We start from the raw sequence: 24,758 nt of genomic DNA, 5'->3' as shown, positions 1-24,758 counted from the left end.
TACACAAACTCAACATTTACGTACAATCATTCCAGAAATCACACAATGAAGTCAAAATCACGTGGTTAAACAGGATAATATTTGCACTGGCTAATACTAAAAAAATAGAGAGAATACTTATGGGACATATTAGTATACGTAAAAAAATGCAAAACTTCAAACCTATCATCGAAGACTGTCCCCCGTTTAAAAATGAAAATTACAGCAGGTCAAATGTATTTATTGAATGAAACAAAACGACCGTTAGTAGAATAAACATAATTAAATCATTACCAACAACAATTTTATATTGAAATTTACATGTGATACAAAATTAATAAATTCAAAAGTGAACATCCAACATTTCAAATAAAAATTCACCTTACTAAATAAGGTTTTTATAGGAATTTTTTTATAAAATTTTATTACGTTTTTTAAAATGATTTTTATTTATTACAATAATGTTATCGTTTTTCAATTAAATGTTGAATAATTATTTTAATTTAATTAATATATTTTTCTGATATTAAAATTGCTAATAACCCCTGGAATGTACATATTATACATACTGAAAGGTTGATATAAATTAATTAATGACATTTATTTTTATGTTTTTCTTTTTATTAACTAATAATATTCCCACAATTTTTGACTCATTTTTATTCATTCATAGAAATATATTCATTTATATGGAAACGCTAGAACATACAAACAAAATATGTGTTATATGCATATCTTATAAATAAATACGAATACAAAAATCTCAAATATTTTCAAATTACGGTGAAAATAAAGGTTGCGGCAGTTTTAAGGACGGAATCAACTATACTTGCAGTTTCCCTTTCAAACCGTTTACGTTCCGTTCACTTAATATATTACAAACTATAAATTAGTCTTTCTAAACTCATTTTACTTTTCATTTACAAACTCATATATCAATTTACACTTCATAACAGTATGGGAAGGGAGGAGGCTTTAAGTTCTGACTAGGCCGTAGGGACAATCGTTGGACTCAGGATCAAAATTTGCCGGTTCCCGGAAACAAAATTCAGTGAAATAGTAAATTCACCTCTGGAACCAAACCTCAACCATTATGTTATTGAAACAATATTATAATTTTTAAGTTATTTTGTTATGTATTATGTGTTAGAGTTTCTATATTTTTATAAAAATAAAACGGTCCGGGTACGTATCGTGTGAATGGACCTAATATATTTATATATCATATGACTTATATTTATAATGTATAATAACTTGATCGGTTATTATACATTTCAACATATACAAAGTAAAATAAAATTAGGAACTTGAGTATATTAAATGATAAGCTATCAGCGTAAAGTTTGTTTTATTTTTTACCAAATTTTACCTCCAAAGTCTCTTGCTGCAATACACGTTTATATATAGTGCGCTGAAAAAAAGATTTATATATATGTTAAGATTAAATCCTCGAAGCAGATATACATATTTTTGTTTACTTATTTACTTGCTTGTTGGGAACGACAATTTTATCTAATAATTCGGATTGAAAATAAAATATTTTATTTATATGATCAAATATTTTTGTTTTAGTTAAATTTACTCGAATACTAGTAGATCGGCTGGAGAACTTACCCAAGTCTCTACCTCCTGCATCTTGAACTGCCTACGAAGAGCAACTGCCGTTGATTAAAACAGGTGTGAAACGGTGTTGTCGTGAAAGGGGGTGGGGACGATAGGAATTGATTAAAGCCAATGACTGCTTCCCGCTGAATCATTGCGAAATATAACCGAGCAATTTACATCGCGTGAGCGGCGGACGCAGCTCATATAAAGATCTTAAAGCCACATTGAATATCTCATGTCTTGAAGGAGTAAGTTCACATCAGAAGCAAGATTAAAAAATGAAATTAATTTTTTCAATGTAATGTTTATACGTCTACTGTGTACTTTTATTATATAAATAATCCTTCCAAATGAAAAATGGCGGATGGTCATGACGAGTTCCGAGGATCATCGTCGGGTAACTTGTAACTTCAGTGCCAAATTTTAGATAATACAAATTATTAAATGATTTGTGGTTTTAGTTAATTCTTTATTATATTAGCAAATAAGAAATGACGGTGTGAGATGCAAAACGTTCTATATCCAAATAATGATAATATCCTGAAGAGAGGAAAAATTTATATTATTCGTGATTTTTGTTTAGTATTGCTGTATTTTTCTTATAAAGGTAACCAAGATGAGGCTAAAAGGAAATATGTTTTCAGATCATAATCGAGTATTTAAGTCTAGATATATGAAGTTCCCCAGTTCTAAAAACTGTATTATTAATTATATAAATTACCGTCTTCTTTCCCTGGCGCTACTGACCGATGTGGCCCTGGCCTCCTCTATGAGCCTTGGCTGGCCAGGTAGCTCGATCCTCTGCAGCCTCTTTCCAATTTTGGAATATTCAGCAAGGTAATAGGCACCCTCATCTTCCCTCCTCAGTTTTGGTCTGCCTTTACCCCTGGGACGGGACAGGGTTCTCTCCTCCAGTTGCTGCAGTATTGACTACCCAGAAGATGTCAATATCGATGAATTGACCCCGAAGATCAGTATTGTGATGGTATTAATAGAAAATTATTGACATCGTTTCTTTATTTCTTTTGTATCTACTACTTGTGTAAACAAATATAGATTCCTTTGTTTGGAGAGCCTTTGTACGTATTTAGCAAATAGTAGAATTATATATTAGCCCTGGAATGAGATGCTTGGTCAGGCAATAGAAGCATAAATTCTAATAGAAAAGCTTCATTGTGTGATATTAGTACTTATTTACACTCGTTGCTGGAGGTAGTATAATAACATTGTTATCTCAATTTCTAAACAAAATTGAAGTAATAAGTTTTGCAGATCACTGTCTCAAATAATAAAGTGTCTATGTCCAGTAACACGACTTCGCTAATCGGCATGGGTGCAAATTTAAGCACATAAATTGTTTATACTATCTTCACTTATCAGTAGCGTAGCGTGGGTATCAATCGCCCGGAGCGAAGGAAAATGTCAACGCCCTCTTATTTAGATATTTCAATTTAAAACTATATAGTACAGTTTACAAAAAAAAAAATCGTGTATATGTTTTACAATATAAAAATCAGTTTATTAAAAAAAGTTCTCACAAGTATTCCACTTACAACGAAGTACATTATACCATGAAGATCAACAAGATTAAGTTAATTGAATATAAAAAACAAATCGACTTCCAATTAGAACTATAATGATACTGTTACTATTAAATTTTTATTGAAAAATAATATAATGGTTAGAATTGAAAAAAAAAAAAAAAAAAAAACCTCTGTCTTAAACTAAAACTTTATTCGTCATCGCTCTTTTAAGAGCACAATCTTTTTTGAACTTCCAATGTCTACAGTATCACGTACATCTTGCTCAGTTGACAATGTCGGGGTTGTCTAGTCTTAGGCGATTTCTCCACCCATCAATCAGGCTTACAGACTTTAGAGAAGGCCCACGACAAGGCGTATTCATTAATAAGATAGAAACGGCCGTGCCAGAGGATGAGCCCTGGACACGGACGCAGGTAGATGAGGTCTAGGTGAGAGAGTCTGAGGTAGAGTAACAGTTCTAGTTGCCGAGATGAAGCGGACGGACTAGAACTGTCATTATAGTAGGTGGCTTTCTAGTTGGCGAGATGAAGCGGACGGACTAGAGCCGGGGAGAGACGGGAAATTACACTGGTTGCCGAGATGAAGCGGACGGACCAGTGTAACCATTCTGGATTAGGTTACAATCTTAGTTGCCGAAATGAAGCGGACGGATTAAGATTGCTGGAGAGAAGGAGAGGAGATAGGCCATCGTCTTAGGTGTGCGTACAGAAATAACAACTTTTCCGAGCATAAATTGGCAATGAACTTCTCTATCTCAAGTAGTGTATACGCCACCTGTGCCATGACTAGACCCAGGAAAGGATGTGGATCTAAAATCAAATTGTTTTTTTTTTTTTTTTTTTTTTTTTTTCCGAACCCTCTAAAAAAAGAAATAAAATGTGAATTAGTAGAGCATTACTGTGTAGAAAGAAAAAGTAATTCGTGTTGTGTCCTTACCTTTTACTACCTTTGGTATTTAAAGGTTACCTGTTATATTTAATTTTACATATGAGCTATCCATTCAGCAGCTATTTTGAATCCGGAGGTGAGGGGCCTCCTCGTGTTGTATCGCATATAAGATAAAAATAAAAATAATAAAGTCAATAGATAATGGTGAAATGTTAGGAGAAACAGTCTGAAATCAAAAGAAGTGTGAGGGAGGGGGTTGGGGTGCATCAGAAGATGGAGCTATGAGGTGATGTTAATAGGGTTTTTGGAACCTTTCCTGCCCTGCCACCTCGCAGGAGGTGCATGTCCCTGGCCCGGCCCTTTTCGAATTTTGAGTTGAAACTTATACACTAATTAGTACCTAATTGGTACTAATTCGTACTAAAACTTCGGAATTAGTACCCAAAAAGATCGCGAGTTATTACGGCTTGATCAATCCTGCCGGGTCAGAGGTTTGCCAGCCCGGCCCTTTTCGAATTTTGAGTTGAAACTTATACACGAATTAGTACCTAATTCGTACTAAAATTTCAGAATTAGTACCCAAATAGATCGCGAGTTATTACGACTTGTTCTATTCTGCCGGGTCGAGGTATGCCAGCCCGGCCCTTTTCGAATTTTGAGTTGAAACTTATACACTAATTAGTATCTAATTGGTACTAATTAGGTACTTATTCGTGTATAAGTTTCAACCCAAAATTCGAAAAGGGTCGGGCTGGCATACCTCGACCCGGCAGAATTGAACAAGTCGTAATAACTCACGATCTTTTTGGGTACTAATTCTGAAATTTTAGTACGAATTAGTACTAATTAGGTACTAATTCGTGTATAAGTTTCAACTCAAAATTCGAAAAGGGCCGGGCTGGCATACCTCGACCCGGCAGAATTGAACAAGTCGTACTAATTCTGAAATTTTAGTACGAATTAGTACTGTCACAGTGGAAAACGTCCCTATGGCATGAACAATCAAATTGGGGGATTTAGAGTCCCTTATTTATAGGCCTAGTCCATGTGGCTGTGACCGAGAAGCGGTCGGTACATGTCTGCTTGAGATAGGTTCGTGCATTGCATTGTTATTATTTATTATTCATTGTACAGATATTGCTAAGTATTATGTACAGAAATTATTAATATATAAAAAAGACAATGTGTTTTTACAAAATAATGCAATATGTAAAGTTGGGAGCTTCAGTAAGGCTCGAGGTGCTGTGCTCTGGTGAGTTGTGATCGCACCGCTTGCTCCCACTCGCTACAACAAGATATCCAGTTAGCTTTAAACTTGACGTAATCAATAGGTATGTAAGAACTCTCTCGATAGTATAAATGTTTTAATGTGATTTAGCAACATCTGTGCCGATACATGAATCCGGGAAGGACAAGAGACAGAAAAGGGGATTGACACCTGTCAACACAAAGGCACCTTTCCCAAGATCTAACAGATACAAGAGGTTTATGAGTCAAATACCATTAGACCAGGTATCGGCAGAAAAGATCACAGGATGTCAAGTACGGTATTGGATTCCCAACCTTTCTCGGAGTCTATGGAAGACGGTTACTTCGAAGACAGCTAATGATAGGCAATGAAGAATAAGATTCCAAAAAGAGTGACACCCGTACAAACAAGTGGAGGAGAGAGGGATTGAACAGTGGAAAAACTGGAGATCGAGTTGGACAGAGGGACTTAGGCTGGAACTGGAGGAGGAAAGAGGATGGACTTCGACTGTAGGAAAGAGGAAAGTTGCGCTAAGCAGACCTGGAACGACACTGCTATGACGTCACGGCACACCGCGACATGCATCGCTTAACTTGGCAGCTATTGTTCAACATATTAGGTAATAGATTATAATGTAATTAATATTTTATGGCAAACCATATTTATCTGGATCATTCAATCATTTAATAATTTCATTTATCATTGTTATTGCAATCGTGTATTAAATTTAAATAAATACTTTGTTTCTTGATGTAGTTTCTGTACGCATATTTTCTCACTCCCATATACATATACATTATAAATTTCAATAGTAACAATGTTATATAAAGTTTCTTTTGAAAAGTTTCTGGGTCCCGACACCACAAGGCAAAGAGGATGTTGCTTTCGACTTGTAGTTAATCTTATGTAGGTTCAAAATTTTTCCTATAGGATTTCAATATGCCATAGTAAATCAAATGATAGGATTGATTAGATTTCGACAAAATAGGTCGTACGTACCCAATCTAACCACTTTACTAATAAGTAAACAGGCTTTGTTTACCTCAGGTGGCTTTGTATGAATCGTAAAGAATTCGTAAGCTTTTTACGTCATTTGAATTAAGGTATTCTTATTTCGTATATTTTTCGTTTTTATTAAAACGCATATTTACGTGAAGAAAACATTATCATTGAAAACATTTAGACAACAGCCGGTGAGGTATAATCATTTCTTCAGTTTCCTTTTTCTTACAACCTACTGTGCTAATCTTTAAAATATTTCTGAACAACACTGCAGATCATAGAAAGTTTTGGGTAAAATTTAGGAAGCCTCTCCTACTGATCTATAATGCTGTTTAAATAAATAAAAAATATCTTAAATATTTTATTAGTTCTTTTTTTTTTTGTTTCCCAACGACCAAGTTAATATAAATTTTATAGGACATACGTTCTATTAGAATAAGAAGAAAATTAAATTTTATTTTTAAAAATCCTACTAATAATATGTAGGTTAATATTTCTTTAACTGCCATTTATCAAAAGAATAACCTGAAACGCCCGTTATTCCGAAACCAAATTAATATTTTTTGGAGAAACAATTAAAATAAAACGTTGGTTTTTATTACAGACATGAGAAAAGTTTATTTCATTTTTCCCAAGTAAAAGGAGCGGTTAAATATTGTTTACTTTCCCTAGGCGTACCATTCCTGAACTACATAAGTGCGGATAAATGTATTAATTCATCATTTTATCATTCTCTCTGGTTAACAATACACTTAATTAAAACAAGTTACATGAGATTTGTTTTAATTTATTAATGGAAATTCAACACTTTATACAAGATACAATACGTCAGTGAGCTTTACATATATAAATAAAAGTATTTACGTATTATGCGACGCATTATTACGTATGATCCAGCCAATATAATTTGACATCATGACGTGACGATGTGAATGGGAATACTTTTTTGGTATTAATGGGAATTTATGTGATGATGTTAAAAATTTAAATATGATCACAAATATTCTCTTACTAAAAAAAAATTCTAATTCAATATACGTAAAAATAATTAACACCATTTTGGAGGCAAAAATTACCCAATAACACTGAAATGTTTACTTTTGCACGCAACGCTTTTACAACGGTCATTTTTCAGTTAATGTCGATGCCTTACCAAACAGAGACCCTCCTCAGTTTGTCATTACATACTTTACGGTTATCTATTTTATTCCTAATTTATTTTAATGTATCGATCACAGGGGTTAGGAAGCCCTACGGAACGTGAGGCTCTTGGTCCGGTCCTAGTGGACTACTGTAACGATGGAACACCAAGGGGCCCCGCTTGATAAGGTACCAACATATTCCCTTATACGTATATCATAAATGGCTATGAAGGGAGTCATATGGAAAAAGGAAATTCCCGACATAGACTGAGAGGGGTCGTTGGGAGTTTATTCATCTATTAGGTAAGCATACCAATTGGAATTTGACAGATGCGATCTAATTAAAGAAATTATAATTTTATAACTTTAATAATTCCTAAGAATATTGAAAATATTTCACTACGTAAAAAAAGAAGTCAACTAGCTTTGTTTTTGTGTATACACATACACTCACTACTATTGAAATATTGTTCAACTAATTCTTTACACATACGTCTTTTATAGCATTTCTTCAAAATTATCGAAAGAGCTTCAGCATAAACCAAATTATTCTAATTTCTGTAAGTTCGTTTTTTGTTATATATATTTGTTATAATCTACCCCTCAGATGGTCAGTATATTGAAGAAATTTGACATTGACTCAATAAAATTGACTGTAAAGGGACCCGTAAGCTGGACACACGGAACAATGCATCCAATCATCGTGTTTCTAACAGCGGCTTAATAATACGCTAAATATAATTATGACTAGAATAAACAATAAAGCCACCGCTATACGATGCTTCTTTACTCACAGGAGAACACCTTACATCGCTGAACGCTCGATATTTGAACGCAGCGTGTGACCTTGTGCCCAGTTATGAGCTCTCAATGCCTAGTATCCACAATTAGGTTCTCGGAAAATTGGATCATATGTTAGAATGAACGTTCATAGCATTGTGAAGCAGTTGCTTATAAGAGCGTGCCAGCAGAATATCCAATAAGTCAATGCTGTTGCAAATTGGTGATTCTCAAAAAACCTTTATTTAGTGGACCAAGATTTCGGGCAAGTCAACTATTCTCTAAAATTCCCTAACTTTTCACGTGAACTTCTAAAGAACAGTAAGCATCACAAAACAGAGCTCATACAATTTTTATCGATCCAAAAGCCACTTTGATAGAATAAAAAAATTAAAAAGGAAAAGCAGATCATGGTTTTGACATTTTTCTTTGAAAAATCGGATAACATTGCATGATATTTATTTATAATGTTAAATGACTTTCATTAAAAAAATATTGATGTATCAATTCAATCATAGTTCTGTTTATAATACGTTTAGACCTGTATAGATAATGGTCACATCCGTCTGCTTTAAAGAGCCCACGGCATTCCATCTAAAGCCGGGGGATAAGTACTAATAAATTGTTAGTTACTAAGCCACCGGTCTTAAATATTTTAAATGGATATTACGAACAGAGATGGGAACATAATAAAAACAAAAAATTGTCAATAAGCCAAGTCCCTTATGACGAAATATTACTGTATCGCTACAGTTGACATTTTTTTATGAACTACATGTTAGATTAATAAAGACAAATAGTACTATCTTCATGTTCCTCTATTTCTTTATAAAATTTATTTTATACTTGCAAAGCAACTTGCCACGGAACTTCCTAAAGTTAATGTTGGTTTAGAAGAGAATACCTTTGGGCAATATGAAATTGTGAATAAATATAAATTATATTAATTGATGTCAAGTACAAAGATGTCATGGATACTTCACATTAAATACAAAACGTTAACGTTGTGTAAAGTTTAACCAATGATTAATGCGATAGAATAAAGATAAAATAATTTTTATCAGTTACTATATAACCAAACGTATGGTTTGATCCTTTAAGAGAAAATATAAGTGTGATTAGACCCAGGACTATTTATTTCTTTTATTAATTTTCGCCCTGATATTAAGGACATTAATTAAGGAACTAAACTTAATTATTTCCAATAGTTAGTCGAAAGGACGAAATTTACGACGTAATTCCATCTTCATTCGTTTCTCTTTGCCCCTGTCAGCTGACAATGTTGTGAAGTTGAAAGTATGTTATCTGTAGTAAACCAATGTAGTTAACGTTCAAGAGTGTTAGTTTTAAAATAGCATTTAGGATTTTCTTTTTCTTTTTTTTTTTTTTATGAGGAAATGAGGCAAGTAAGAGGTTTAATCATGTATAGTTACTTGACTAACCCCAATTTTTAACTTCATATAATTCTTTTGCTTTATTTCGTGCCTTGATTCATATAAATTATTATTTGTTTTCTTCTTGTCTTTAGAGCTCATCAAAGAAGGCACCTCCTTATCAATATTACTGGTTCTTAACAAAATTCAACTTTTGTCTTTAAAAGTGATTTTCATGTCAAGCCTCATAACACTTTCACCTCATTGTAAACAAAAAGTAAGGCCCAGCTTGAGATGGTTTAAATGGCCTTTCAAGTTCAAGAAACAACTAGTGAAAAAGAGCGGACAAAGATTGAATGGGGATCAACTGATAATGATCTATCATCTCCGCCTGCTGTTGATATTGAATTAAATGAAAATTTAAATGACAACTTAAATTACAGTCATCAGGTTGTTGAATTCATTAAGCCAAAAGTTGACAGTATCTCAGATCACGCTAGTATATCCTTACATCTTGGTGAAGAATCAACATGTGTTGGAAAGAAAGACGAAGAAAATAGTGTATGTAATGGAGAAGGTTTTGGAAATCTTGAACCCAGTGAAATAGATAATCGGGGTGGCCAAATTGATTGTATTCAATTAAATGCTACTAAGGACATATTAGTTAATATGAAGATTCCATCTGTTTCATTGAAAGAAAATGAAGAGTGTACCATAGATTCTAATATGAATACAGATTCTAATGTCATTCCAATCCAGTCAATGAATATTCAAACTCTTGAATCTCTTAAAGTAGGTGGTTTGGATAAGATAAATCATGATATTCAGTTGGATGAAACTAAGAATATGTTAGTCAATGCAAAGTTTGCACCAGTGTTAATAAATGGTAGTCAAGACTTTACTATTGATTCTGATTCAAAAAACATTCCAAGACAGCCGATGGATTTCCAAAATCCAGAATTGAACCAAGTAGACGGCTGTGTTGACAAAAATGGTACTATTCATTTAAATGAAACCAATGACACTTTTTCTCATACAGGGCTTGAACCGTTGTCAATAAATGAAAATCACACCATAGATTCCGGGTTGAACTTTGACTCAAAAATCAACCCAAAAGACCCAATGGATTTTCAATCTCTAGAATCCTACAAAATAGACAATTTGGGTGAGATAAATAATACTGATGCTGTTTCTGACACTACGAACATTTATCCAAATGTAGAGCTTCCATCAGCATCAGTAAAAGAAATTATAGACTGTACTGTTAACTCAAATCTGGACATAGGTTCTGAAATCATTCCAAACCGCTTCTCAATCGGTTCTACTCCTTATGTATGTCACCTCACTGATTATCCCAATTTACATGAATTCGTTGACAGGCATTTTGAAAACTTAAGTAGTGGAAATGCGGATGAAGAATCACCTCCAGAAACTGGAAATAATTTTATGACAACATTAAGTGGTGTTGATTTCCAAAAGATCTCTGAAGATTCTGGTGAAAGAGAGAGCAGCATGTCCAGTGAAAGTATAAGTCAGAATTCAATAGATAGCGACGAGACTACAGAAACCACTAGCATCAATAATAAGGACAATGTAGAAGAAATATTCAGTGATCATAATTGTCTTTTACATCCAGCATATGTTCAAGCATTGACTGAAATTAATGGAAAAGATCAAGAAATTTCAGAATTAGATAAAACAATTGAAAGGTAAGAATTATGTATTATATTAATATTTTATATCATTTGTTAAAATGTGAAGCATTATTCTTAGAAACTTAATTCTGACAAACAAACTTGATGATTGTTTTGAAGAATATGAATTTACTTTTTTGATTTTAGTTCACCATTTTTTTTATTAAAATTGAGATTAATTATAATGTGTTCTAATAAATGTATATTATTATTTTTAGGTTGAAGGAGGTACTCTCTGAAGAAACTTCCAAGTCTGAACGCATTTCTGAGCTTGAACAACTTTTATCTCAACATGAAAAAGAGTTATTGTTAATGAGAAAAGAACAAGAAATTGATAAACAAAGTTTTACTTTGGTAAAAAAAGAGCTGGAAAATAAATGTGCTATTGTAAGTGGAATTTATTTTTCCTTAATAAAATAAAAAGTAGCAATGTTTTATTAAATTTTGAGATCCTGTCTTACAGTAGTAACATGTTGTAGAGAAGATTGTTATTTCTCGGTCATCAGAAGTACTTTCATTTCATTACTACATGATCATCAAGCAACATTTTATATTTTGGAGCATTCCTTTTGATATGATTATTATAAGAATAGTGCCTTCAAGTTTGACGGTTTGTTCAATTTAATGTTCTGAAATCTAACCTCTTCTATGCAGAAGAAATAATTCCACAAATATGTCACAAAATAAATTGTAATCCTACCAGAAGGATGGTTGATGGTACCTTTCCTTAATTTCTGCTTTAGCATGCCATAGTGCTGCTCCAGTAAGCTATTGATGATATGGCCTAATTGAACAAGTTGTGAAGGTAAATATGCTCATTTCCCTCCCCTCTATTCAGATATAAACTCTGAATTATCATATTTTCACCACCATTACTTTTGTATAGGCTTCTTGTCATTTCCTTTACAGTCAGGAATTTAAATTTAATTCGATGCTTGTTCTTTATTCTTTTGTTTAGCTCTTTTTTAGTAATTTCCAATGATCATTGTTAATTAAATGATTTCATTATAAGTAGGACAAAACTGCCATTAAATGAGTCCCGTATTCTTACAAAAAAAGTACTTATTTTGTGTTTAGAAAATGAGTCTCACCTCTACTGACAAGGATTTTCTTTATCTTTTTGAATAAAATAAAATTCATTTCTATATAAGAAGATGGTCAGGGTTGCGGTCAAAAAAAGAACAAATAGTTTAAAACTATTTTAATGTCCGACGTTTCACCTCACTTTGCAGAGCTTCATCAGGGCTAAAAAGATACATAAAAAAAGAAAACTGAGAATATTACAACAATAAGGTTTTAAGATTTAAGCTCGGATAAATATTATGTAAAAATAAAGTGATAAGAAATTACATATAAATAAAAGGAAGGAAGACATAAAATAGTAACAGTATAAAATAAACTTGAATAAACAATGATAAGAATAAAAAATAAGTAACAATAGCAAGAGTAGTAAATTTTTTTTAAAAATACGTAAAATATACAGTTAAAAAAGTACAGGAGATGTACATAAAACAAAAACAATATAGAAAAAAAAAAAAAAGAAGAAGAAAGTAGAGATTAAATAAACGTCTTGAAAGAATAAATATAAACAAAATTTAAATTAATTTCTATCCATCAAATTCCATAAAAATAATCTATCATTGTTAAAATATCAAAAACAGTATTTTTGCTTAATATTACTTTTTGTAAATGTACCAATCAATTTCCTCTTGTGTAAAAGATTGCAAGATCTTTTATTTTATTTATTTTTTATCAGAGGTTTTCTGTTTTGTGATGTTCCTAGAAATGAAAATATTATTTATTTTGATTACGATTTCCATCCATCTAGGCCATGTAGACGGCTTGTCTAATTTTTCTGCTTTAACATTATTTTGTAATTTATATTCTCTTTATTCCTAGTCTAAATGCATTTTGACTGTATTTATTACTTTTTTTTAACTCATGGGTGTCTATTCACATTATTATTTTTCCCACTTATGCACATTGTTTCTCTATGGAATCTGATAGGAAGAATGAAGTGATCAATTTGTTTTTTGTTACAAGTTGCCTTCAGGATACTCCACTTTTATAATAAGTGGGATAACTTTCATCCTTCAACTTGCCAATAAAGTTTTCTAATTTCCTTCTTTTACCATTAGGTTATTAATCAGATATATTTGAACTTTTCCAGTCTGCTCTGATTGCAGCAATGCTCATACTATATACTATCATAGATTTATTGAACAGGAGTTGGTCAGATTTTATATAAGAATAGCAACAATAAGATGTTCAGGATGACCATCTCTATTTGAGAATATTTTTTGACCCATCACCTGGACCATATTACCCTTCAATTATATATGGTCAACTAGTGTCCTGAGTGTATGGTTATTTATTTAAAAATTATAAATGCCTAAAGGTTAACAACTTAAAATAAAAATACAATATTTTAACACATATATTTATTTTATTATTGGGTGTTTCCGGGATACTGTATCCCCCTCATACATAAGAATAGTATATAATATATATATTTCATAAAAAAAATTCTAAAAAATAAATTGAAAGATAATTAAACTCTCTACAAATTAAATAAAATAATTGACTAAGTCGGATCAATATTGGAAAAAAAGTGTCTTATTTCACTTTGTGCCCATGTTTTAAAAATCATTTTTAGCATATTCCCTTGGAAACTACTTCTTTTTTTTTTTTAATCTGAGAATTTTACATCACCTGAAACTTTTTGAGATGGGTAAATTATCTACAAACACAAACTTAAAAAATAAAAAAAAAAATGGACCAAGATATTGCAAAAAAAAAAATAAAAAAAATAAAAGCTTGGTGGTAAGAAAACTTATGTTAGTAGACACACCAGATATTTTTATTTGTAGTGATATCTATCTAGCCATAACAATATGTATAGTCATATATTTACTAAATGAGCTTCTTGCAGTTGAAAAAGGATATTGAAATGGCTAATAGAGATAAGGAAAACATGGTTATGAGATATGCTGTTAGTGAGAAAGAATTAATTGATATCAAAAAAGAAAAAGAAACTCTACTAAAAAAGCTGAAGGATACTGGTAAAGAAAATGAATCATTATTAGATCGAATGAAAAATCTTGTGAATGATAAATCAAAGCTCTCTCAATTATTAGATGTAAAGGTAACTATCGCTGTTTTAAAATTTGTTTTAGTCTAAATAAATATTATTTTCATTTATTTATTTTTCCTAGACAACTGATCTATCTACAGCCCATAAAGAAATTGATAGGCTGAGAGAAGAAATCAATGCAAGAGATATAAAAATCAAATGGACTCAAAACAAATTAAAAACAGAAATGGAATCTCATAAGGTAAATTTATGTGGCCAAATTGAAAATATGATTACCTTGTTACTTTTTTTCTAAAGTTCTGTCTTATTACTCAGTCATTAAATAAAAAAAAAATTATTTTACCTACAAAATTTGTATTATACATATTTCTACTATTAATTAAATTAATTTTACAGAATCAAAAGATAATATATATTTCTAATTCAAAAAATATATATTATGAACACTTTCATAGGAATTTCCTTTTTTGATTTTCATGATGATTACAATAACTTGCCTATAGATGATAACTTCAAAATTCCTTATACATGTGCACTTTTATTTTACATCCAAAAGGTTTTTGTTGGCTGAGTTTTCTCAAAAAATGTAACTGTTTTTTTTTCATATCAGTTCAAATTACTGGAGTGTTAAGAATGCCGAATTTTAGATTACCGAGATTACAGTGTATTTTGTTAAAATCGACCAACTGGAAGAGTCGATTTTACACTTTTTTCTCTGAAATGGCTCCAACGATTTTGAATAAATTCAATAAATAAATGTAATATTAAGTGGTCCTCACCGAATACCAAATATGTCTTCTCCTGATTGAAATAGTCTAACAGGGCTTAAATGATGAACTTTCAAAAAACCATCCCCATAAATTTTAATAGAGACTGGAGTTCAAATTGGAAATGCCAAGACTGCTCGATTTCTCTCGATCGCAAACATGATCTGGCATATTCTTGGCAGGAACAAAGTTTATATTCGTTATTTTTACCTCAATAAACCCTACAATACAAATTTTCATTGTAAGTGGTGAAAATTGTGTGCCACACCAGATTTTTCTCTTAGAGCTATTCATTTTAAAGTAGGTATGTATTCTTTTTGAAGTTATGTATTTTATTACCATTAGCATTGGAGATAAGGATTATGATTATCATTATTTTGAATTATACATACAGTGTTTAATTTCAGGAATATCCTTCGCAAATAGATAGATTAATGATTAGAGTTCGATGTCTCGAAGAAGATTTAAGTAATGCAAAAACAGAATCTCAGAACTTAAAAAAACAATTGGAAGAATCTGAACAAAGCAAAGTTTTAGGTAGATATTTACCATTTAATAGTCATAATATAATTAATCATTTTTTTAAAAGGTATTCTTGTTTAGTATTGTATCCTTAATCTGTATTATTAATTAATTTCTAATAGGTTGCTTATTTTAGAAAAGAGATATTCTTAAATTATTTTTCTGATATTTCTTATTATTTAAATTGAAAATTAAATAATTATAGTGTAAATGCCAAAATACCAGATATGGAGAGTTTTAGTGTACAATGTGGAATAGAGTGAGGAGACATTGTTGTAACCAATGTCATCTTTCTTTTTTAAATCCATTCAAAATTTCCAATAGATTTCAGACTCCTCCTTTTCAAAACCATGGAATTTTAACTTTGATTCTTCTTGCTTTATAATGCATGTTATTTCTGTATATGGACTATTCTCTGAAAAAAAAAAAAAAAAAATCAAATTGGATATTTAACAGTTTTTAAGACATTTTCTCTAATCTGTTAATTCTAAAACAAATTAGGTTGGTAGATATGACAGTTTTTGTTATCATTATTGTTTAAGCTGTTTGTTCGATTTTTTGTGGGTAAAAACTTTTTAAAGACTCAAATTTGTTTTCTCACAGTATCAAAAATTTTCATCATTTAAGAACTTGTTCCTCAATTAGTATCTTCATTGCGAAAGTATCCTTTTACTTTTCAATTCATCATATTCTTTAATTTCAAAAACTACAATTAGAAATGTTTTAAAAATATTTATATTTTTATCTCTTAAAAAAAAGTGTCCATGAGTTTTATCTAATTTCCTCACTTTCTTAAGAACATTTAAATGTTGGTAGTTTGTTTTTAGAAAAACTAAACCAAAAAGATTACACTTTTCAATGTTTGTAACTCGCTTTTGATTCGGATAATTTAGTTGTCATATAGTCATAACTGTTTAAAGGAAGAACTGTAGAGTAACCCATATTTCTATTTGATGTAATTCTCTTTCTCGCTATTACTAAAAAAAATTTTAAAATTGATAGTCTTATATATATTCTGATGATTCTTTCATTATATATATATTATTGAAAAATGCCCATTCAAGCTGAAAAAATCCTGTAACTATCAATTTCTAATTCCTATCTCATAAATAGAGTCTGCAGACACAACTTTTTTTAATGATTCTTGATAAAAAAAATATTTTACATGTGTTCAAAGGTTCTTTGCAGAGTACAGGAGTCAAGAAAAAAATTATTGTTAATAACTTTAGTAATTTAGTTTTTATTGTAGTCTGCATGTACTTGTTTGGATTTAAAGGTTCTTATATTCCAATTAATTTTTTTTTAATTTGTAATAAGAAAACATTTAAAATCATTTAAAACAATCAGAAATATTGTATTAAATAAGTTTAAACGTATAAAAATTTACAAAATATGCTTCTAATAAAGTAGGCAAAAAAAATCAGACAGATTTGTTTTTAGCATTCTATAAAATCATTGTATCCAAATTTCTATACAAATCAAAAAATTAAGAATTTTTTTTACTGATGTATGGAGTTAACATAAAGATTCATAACTCCTCTGGATTTTATCCATATTCAACGTTATTACCATTGTTGGAAAGCTGAATTTTTGCTCTTTCGGTCCATATCAAGGATCCATAGGTATATTCATCTATATCTTTTTAGATGTTAAGCCTTTAAAACAGAGAAAAAGTTGTTTCAAATAGAAAAAAAATTCCTCAAACATTTTATGTTATATCTCCTGTTTTAATTTGTTTATGTTCTACTTTTTACCAGTTGATGTAGTTAATAGGGCCCTAAACCACTTGTAAGTTTCATGTAGATTAGTATAAATTCGGGTTGATATTATTCCAGTTTTCCTGATTTTGGAAAACAAATCTTTTGATTTTTTAATTGATTAAATAATAATCATGATGAACTGCTGCTTTATGATTAATCCAACGTTGTTGTAGATTTTTTTATGGTGCATATTTTAAACATTCAATTGTTAAATAAAAAATATCTGAGTTGAACTTCTTTTTTTTAATGACCCACAAATCATTTATAAAATTGTTATGGTTTGATTTCATTTTTTAAGAAAGTCAATTAAAAGAACAGCAAGCCAAGTTAATTATGGAAAGATATGAACATTCAGAAATTGAAACAAAGTATAAATCTCTTCAAACAAGGTATCAATCTATGATCGAAGAGAACAACAGTCTGTCATTTCAGGTATGCATTTCTAAATATTGTTGATTATTGTTTTAATTTTGTTGTCCTGAAAACATTACTTTATATTGATCAAATTTTGTGGAATAAAGGTTCAAAATTTAGAAACTGAGAGACTTGAGCTTGAAAAAAAACTCAGCTCATCTAGAGAGGATACTGAGAAGCTATCCAATACTGTTTCTGAACTTCAGTCAAAGCTTGTGGAATTGGATTCTTTAAATTCTCAACTTAAGCAGTAAGTTCAATCGAAGAATACATTATAAGGCATTGTTTATTACTTATAAGCTTTATTTAGTTCTTTTTAACAAGTTGTATTGCTATCTGAAATTATCATTTTCAATCTAATTATAACTATTTTCTAAAAAGTTGTATTTTTCTATGTGTTTGAATTTTATGTTATAAATAAAGATTATGTAATAAATATTCACTAAAGGCATCTAAAGGACTACAGTTTATTTTCAACAATAAAGGTTTTAAACCTTCTTCCTTTATAATTAGATTTTGTAGTTAATAGTCTAAATTTAATCTGGAAAAAGGTGACTAAGAAATATTTATTGGTATTAATTGGGCTGGTTAAGATTCCGCTTATCCTTTACTCCTATCAATATTCCCCAATTTATTTAATTTTTTTAAATTTCTAGATCTGAAGACAAAGTAGATACTTTAATGAGTGAGATGGAACGTGTTAGACACCAAAATGAGGAACTGCTGCAAGATATGTCTGCATGCCGTGCTAGAGAATCAGAAATGTTATCGTTTACTCAGAAATTAACAACAAAAAATGTTCAATTACAATCCGAATTTTCGACTCTCGAGTCTAAGGTAAATTGAGAATTATTTGGAGGATTATATTTTATGGGCTGAGTTTCATGCTTTGGAATCATGTACTTATATGATCTTTTGGAAGAAAAAAAAATAAAGATAATTTGAATGAACTCTAGTGGAAGGTTAGGAACTAAGATATGCCTTGATAACCACTAGATGGTCATAGGGATATCAAATGCTAGACTGCTCCTCCTGATGTATCAGTGTATTTGCCAGGGAGATTGTTGTGTTCCGTGCTGATAAATCAGTTCATAGTCCCTAAAAGATTAACTATAGTTAGCACTAAAATACAGTGATTTGTTTTCTTTCCTATCATAATATTTGGATTTTTAATGGTTAAAAAAATGATCACCCCCTTGAGATTTTTTTTCATGGTTGAATAGGTTTTTCTGTCTTGTTTCAGCATATGATGTCTGACAGGGCCTAAATGACGAATTTAAAAATAAAATCTTCTCTAAAATACTTTTAATTTTGTTTATTAAAAAATAAATAAATAAACAGTTCTCATTTTTAAAAATAATAGACAATAAATAAATACAAAACATTAATGAATTTTATTAATAGCTAAAATAGAAAAATGGAAAGATTCACAAACACGACTTGCCGAGACCGCCTAATCTTTCCCAATTACATTACAGCTTCTTTATCTTTTGTTAAACTGTTGTATTCTTGGCAGAAACAAAATTTATATTTGTAATTACCATCTCAGGAAAGTCTAAAATACAAATTTTCAGAACAACAGAAAAATAAAAAATTTTGTCTTTAGATTTTTTTTTTTTGTAAAATCACTAGGATAGCCATAACTTTAACACAAGCCCATTAGTATACACTAAACATGGGGACATATATAGATTAGTAAGTGAAAGTTGTACCCTTTATATATATATTAACATATAAGTTTATAAAATTTTATCTCCAATTTTTAGTCACACATGCACAAAAGTATTTTTCTTGGTGTACTAATTTCTTGAAAATGGCTGACCCGAATTTGAAGGAAAATTGGGGATTAGTGTTAAGATGATCCTGTATCAATTTTATCCAATAAGATCCGCTACTTTCACTTATGGGTGCACTAATGAATTTTCCGTGACACCCCTATATTTTGAAAATGGCTGCTTAGTTCCAAAATTAGAAGTAAGTTGCGGATTAGTGTAAATCAAATCTAGATCAATTTTAGCAAATTCCATCAACTGCATTCTCTTGGTCAAACCCGGACTTATTTTCCTTGATATGTTTCTTTTTTTTAAACAGCTTGTCTAATTTGGTCCAATGTTGTAGAAAAGTTAGGGATCAGTGTATGCATGTTTAGGATAAATTTGATCAAATTTCAGCCACTATTTTCAACTTATTAATAAAATAATGTAAATTTCTTTTATAGGGATAAGTTTACAAAATTGATATTGTATCTTACAAACCAGAATTTTTAGAATATAATCTTTTTTTTTTTATAATCAGCAGCCCCCCTTTCCCCAAAAAAATCAGCTAAACCCATCTGTGCAACAGGTTAAATTTTAATTATTTGAAAGATTCTTGTCATAAATGCTCTAATTTGAATCGTCCTACCTTGTAAACTGAGATTGATAAAATTCCTTAGTTAAAAATGAAACAAATTATTATAAAAATGTTTATGAAGCCGCAGTAAGACTTATAAGTGAGGTAGAGATTTGCAGTAAGATTTGTTGGCTCTTGCCAACAGAAATGTCTTCAGTCATCTGTTCTTGATAAATTAACAAAGTACCAAGCACCTTAGAACTGAAGATAAACTTCTCATATTAGGTCGCATTGAACTAGACATGGTCTTCAGTTGGAATTATGGAAATAGAATATGATTCCTAAAAGTTGTCAAAAGCAATTTAAATCATACAGACATAATTTATTTAATTTGTGTTATCATAAATATTTTAAAACCCTCAACCATAATATTTTATTGTAAATAATTTTTTATGCTAAAATCCGTTACCTAAATTTTCAATAAATGTTTATATATTATGTTTCCCTTTATGGTTGTTATATTTATAACCCTAAATATGTTATAATATTATTTAATAGTTATTTATAACTTTAGGCTGTTACATTGGAAAAAAAAGATGAAAGAAGTCGCACTGAGTTAAAGGAACTTAAGGAAAAACTGAATGAAGTTCAATCTGAACTTCTAAAAGAAAAATTGAAAAGGGAAGAAGAGACACATCTTCTTGCTAGGCAGGTAAATGAAATTTTCATTATTACGTAGCTTGCCCATATACAATTGTATCAATATCATTTTTTTATTCTACGTTATTTAATATTACATGTTTTAATTTATAGTGTATTAATTATTATGATATTATTTTTTTTACAATTTGTAGTCATTCTTACATGTGAATTGTTTACTGAGTTACTTAAACCCATTTTGGTGTATGAGATTCATATGGTTAATATTTTGCATATCTAAGTCAAGTTTGCAGCACAAGATCACAGGCACCTCAGATAGTCTTGATCTATCTCCCATGAAAAAGTTTGGGATTATCCCCAGAAATACTTAATCATGTTCTTTCTTCAATTACTGCTATAATTGTATATTAGTTTCTATTTTATTAGGTTACTAATTGGTGGAATATCACCTTTTTTTAAGATTTTAAATGATGCAAATTACAAAAGAAAAATGCATTCCAGCTGTTATTTCTCATTGATTTAGCGGACCATGGCTTTATAATGTTTTATTATCATGTTATAGTAAAGTTTAATTTATCTGGTGTATTGTAAACAAGGATGCTTCTCCAGCCTTTTGAGAAGCAGAATATAATATATTTTAAAATTAATTTACAAGTTTTTTCGGTAACATTTTCATTAATTAGTTTCATTTATTTTATTAAACGAGAATTAGATTGAATTACTTGTAGATAAATTATTTAATTATATTTATTGAACATTACCTTCTGCTGGCCTAGCAGCCGTATCAAACTTGTTTTTTTCTTCTAAGAGCTATCAACCCCATATTCTGCCTCACACTATTCTTCCATTTTCCATAAGGCCTTCCTCTAGGGAATACCTATATATGTTTCTCACCACATTTGGGTCCTCCCTTCTTATAATAAGACTTATTCATTTCATTCAAGCCCCTAGGGTCTTCAATAAAGGTGTTAATGCCAAGTTCCCCATCTCAGATTTGTTCTAAAGTATTCTTTCTAACCTATCCAAAATCTTTCTTATGCGTCCATCTTGATTAATAATTACTTTGGAAACAGTACTGGTATGTTTACCTCAACATGATTATAAAAACTCAATTATAACCTATATTTTACTGAAATATCAATTTTTACATTTAAAAGCAGTAGTATAACTTAAATTTTTGGTTAGATTGCAGAAAAAACTAAAAAGAGTGAAGTTTTTGAAGTGGATCTAGCTGATACAAAAGCTAATCTAACTCAATCGAAGTTAAAACATGCTACTGTAGTCAAGGTATGTACCTGTTTATTTTTTAATGTATAGCACCATTGTCTTGCATATGTATATTTTAACTCTGTGGATGATATTTATTATTAATATTATAACATATGTAAAAAGTTCTAATAATTTAAAAGCATATTTACCATTTCTTTTTAACTATTGGTTCATTATTTTCAGTAACATAAAAAAAAAATTTACCTTTCTCAAAATTTGAGGTTTTTGCCTCAAGATCAGTCCATAAATTGATTTTACAATAATTGGTACATCTGTGACTTTTGTTGTGTCAATTTGTTTTACTTCTTTTTTATTATGTAGGATTTGAACCCCAGATTTCTAGGTACCAAATCCAGCCGCCTATGTATAACAGTAAACAAAAAATTGTTTTTATGAAAACTAAACTGCTCTAATAATTTTGATTATAACTTACCTAAACTCTTCTCCTTAAAGGTTTTGAACTTTTCCTATTAAGATTAAATCCTTGAGAAAAATATATGAGGAAAGAAAGCTTTGTTTGAATTTAACTTAAAAATTATACATTTGTTTGATAAATTATATATTTTAACTCTTGAAAGCTGATTAAATTTGTTACTAACAAAAAAAACAAAAAAACATCAAAATCAGGCCATTGTTATTAAGTTACAATATACTGAACTTTTTACACGTGTTTTGGTTTATTATTTTTAATAATAAATTTTTTTAATTGACCAAGAAGACAAAATTTAACCTCCTTCCCCTCAAAATTTGAAGTTATTCCTTTCAAGATACATAGAATCCAAAAATTGAATTAATAATAACTATCCATTCACCATCTGTGACATTTTTCTATGTTGGGGTCATTTTCTTTTTAGATTTGGTACCAAAGTCACAGGTCATCCCATGATGATCCTTAGATTTATCATCTTAAGATCATAAATATTGACCTTTGATCATAGTTTCTATTTAATCAGAATAAAATTTCAATTTGTAATGATTATATTAACACTGGAAACTATTAACAAATTAGAAAGAAGGTGTTGCATTAAGTTTTTCAAAAAGGTTGTAATGTAAACAATTGTAATAAAATAAATGCTGTATAATGCTTGGTGATTACACAAAAAGGTTTTGGGTTAGGAGCTGCAGAGAGAGCTGTCACTATTAAGAAGAAAGCTAGAAAGTCTTGAGGCTTCAGGTCTTGTTTCATCTCCGAATTCCGTTTCAGAATCACCCTATGCTCAGGTAACAAATTGCTTAAAGTGTATTGCTTTCCCATTTTTCTTTTAACTTGTGTGGCCTGCTGCTAAATTAATGCTTGGTTGTTTTAAGTATATTAACAATAAACAATTTATGGGTGTTTTAGTTTATTTATAAAGGTAAAATGAATAAGCCCGCATGATGGATGCTTCAAAAAGTTTATTGTGAACAACCTCTAACATATCACAATTATTTATAATTTATTATTAAATTCAGAGGCACTTATCACTGAAACAATAGTTTTATGCATAATAACACTTGAGATCTATAAAGAGACACCTTCGCAATGCCGTGAGCTCAAACATTGCACTGTAACAGTTCCAAATGCTGTATTTACATGTTTGTCAACATCCCAAATTATAGGCCTAGTTTTCCCCAAATACCAAAAAAAACCTATTCATTCATATCACTACTGTACAGAAAGTTCTTTGGAAAATGTATTACTACAACAATTATACAACTACAACCCTATGATAGATGTTGTCATAAAAGCAGTAGATGAGCTGATTGCTATGTAATATTAGTTTTTTCAAGAACATTTTAATCTTTCTTTTCCTTTCATTCTCTTTACTTAATTTGTAACTTAGAGCAACACAAAATGAGTTGATTACATATACACAACTTATTTTTTGTAATTTTTTTAACTTAATTACATTCATAATAACGATTCTGAAAGCTTATAAAATATTTAGATTTGCCATTTTACTTCCTACAGGTATGTGATGTATCAAAAGAAATTCTGGTGGAACGTATTCTGAAATTACAATCTGAAGCTGCCAAATCAGCAGAAAAAATTGAATTTTTAGAAGATCATACTGCTCAACTTTTAGCAGAAGTTCAAAAGCAATCTCGTCTCCTTCAGTCTTACATGCTTCGGGAAGAGGCAGGAGCTCTTGCACCTTCATTTTTGGACAACCATAAAGTAAATTTTTCTTTTGTACTTTCACTTCTATTTCATTTATTAAATACTTCCTAACACTTAAAAAAACTGAGCAAATATTGACACAGTTTTAGGTAAATATTTATTTCTCACTGTTATTTTAGCTACACTTTTCATTTTCAGACTTAGTTGATAAATTTTAAATAGATGTTATTTTCTTCATCTGTACTGAATTTTTTTTATGTATTAAATTTTCGAATATTACTATTTTTTTCTTTTTAAGACCTTCTTTGTTTTAATTTCCTCTTTACTTCTTATTTTCCTTATGCAGTGTGGTAGCTTTATTTTTATGCTCAATTTGTTTCAAGTCTGCTCTCATTGGATGGTCAAAATTTAAAACACCGGTAAGACATTGGTGATTTATTTTATTACTTTTTTTTTTTTTTTTGTAGATTTTTGATCTGTTATGAGTATCCTTATTTCGTATTAAACTTTCATAAACCAGCATGATAAGTTTTCTGTTAAATAAGTAAAATCATTATTAATTAGTTGAGAATTTTATTTTTATT

General features: G+C 30.1%; 2 protein-coding genes across 4 annotated transcripts in view; one reads left to right on the top strand and one right to left on the bottom strand.

The window, feature by feature from the left end:
• LOC106682436 (mitochondrial glycine transporter B) overlaps positions 1–1,637 on the bottom strand; it is a 50,936-nt gene extending 49,299 nt beyond the window's left edge. The window contains exon 1 of the mRNA XM_067045254.1: positions 1,594–1,637. Coding sequence (XP_066901355.1) covers positions 1,594–1,614 — 21 coding nt within the window. The 5' untranslated portion in view covers positions 1,615–1,637. The remainder of the gene's footprint in view (positions 1–1,593) is intronic.
• Positions 1,638–9,437: 7,800 nt separating this feature from the next.
• The window catches only part of LOC106682435 (coiled-coil domain-containing protein 186), a 21,734-nt gene continuing 6,413 nt past the window's right edge, over positions 9,438–24,758 (top strand). The window contains exons 1-13 of one of the 3 annotated variants that reach the window (XM_014423282.3): positions 9,438–9,591; positions 9,718–11,271; positions 11,475–11,643; positions 14,189–14,401; positions 14,472–14,591; positions 15,525–15,654; positions 17,698–17,831; positions 17,921–18,063; positions 18,470–18,650; positions 20,719–20,856; positions 21,990–22,091; positions 23,190–23,294; positions 24,025–24,231. In XM_014423282.3, the coding sequence (XP_014278768.1) occupies positions 9,866–11,271; positions 11,475–11,643; positions 14,189–14,401; positions 14,472–14,591; positions 15,525–15,654; positions 17,698–17,831; positions 17,921–18,063; positions 18,470–18,650; positions 20,719–20,856; positions 21,990–22,091; positions 23,190–23,294; positions 24,025–24,231 (3,048 nt within the window). In that variant the 5' untranslated portion in view covers positions 9,438–9,591; positions 9,718–9,865. Of the gene's footprint in view, positions 9,596–9,717; positions 11,272–11,474; positions 11,644–14,188; positions 14,402–14,471; positions 14,592–15,524; positions 15,655–17,697; positions 17,832–17,920; positions 18,064–18,469; positions 18,651–20,718; positions 20,857–21,989; positions 22,092–23,189; positions 23,295–24,024; positions 24,232–24,758 lie in introns of all 3 variants that reach the window. The other 2 variants (XM_067045242.1, XM_067045245.1) reach the window with 2 other exon arrangements.

Source organism: Halyomorpha halys, unplaced genomic scaffold, assembly GCF_000696795.3.
Source record: "Halyomorpha halys isolate HHAL.00 unplaced genomic scaffold, Hhal_1.1 Scaffold413.1, whole genome shotgun sequence".
Lineage (NCBI taxonomy): Eukaryota > Metazoa > Arthropoda > Insecta > Hemiptera > Pentatomidae > Halyomorpha > Halyomorpha halys.
This window is presented reverse-complemented; position numbering and strand designations above follow the sequence as displayed.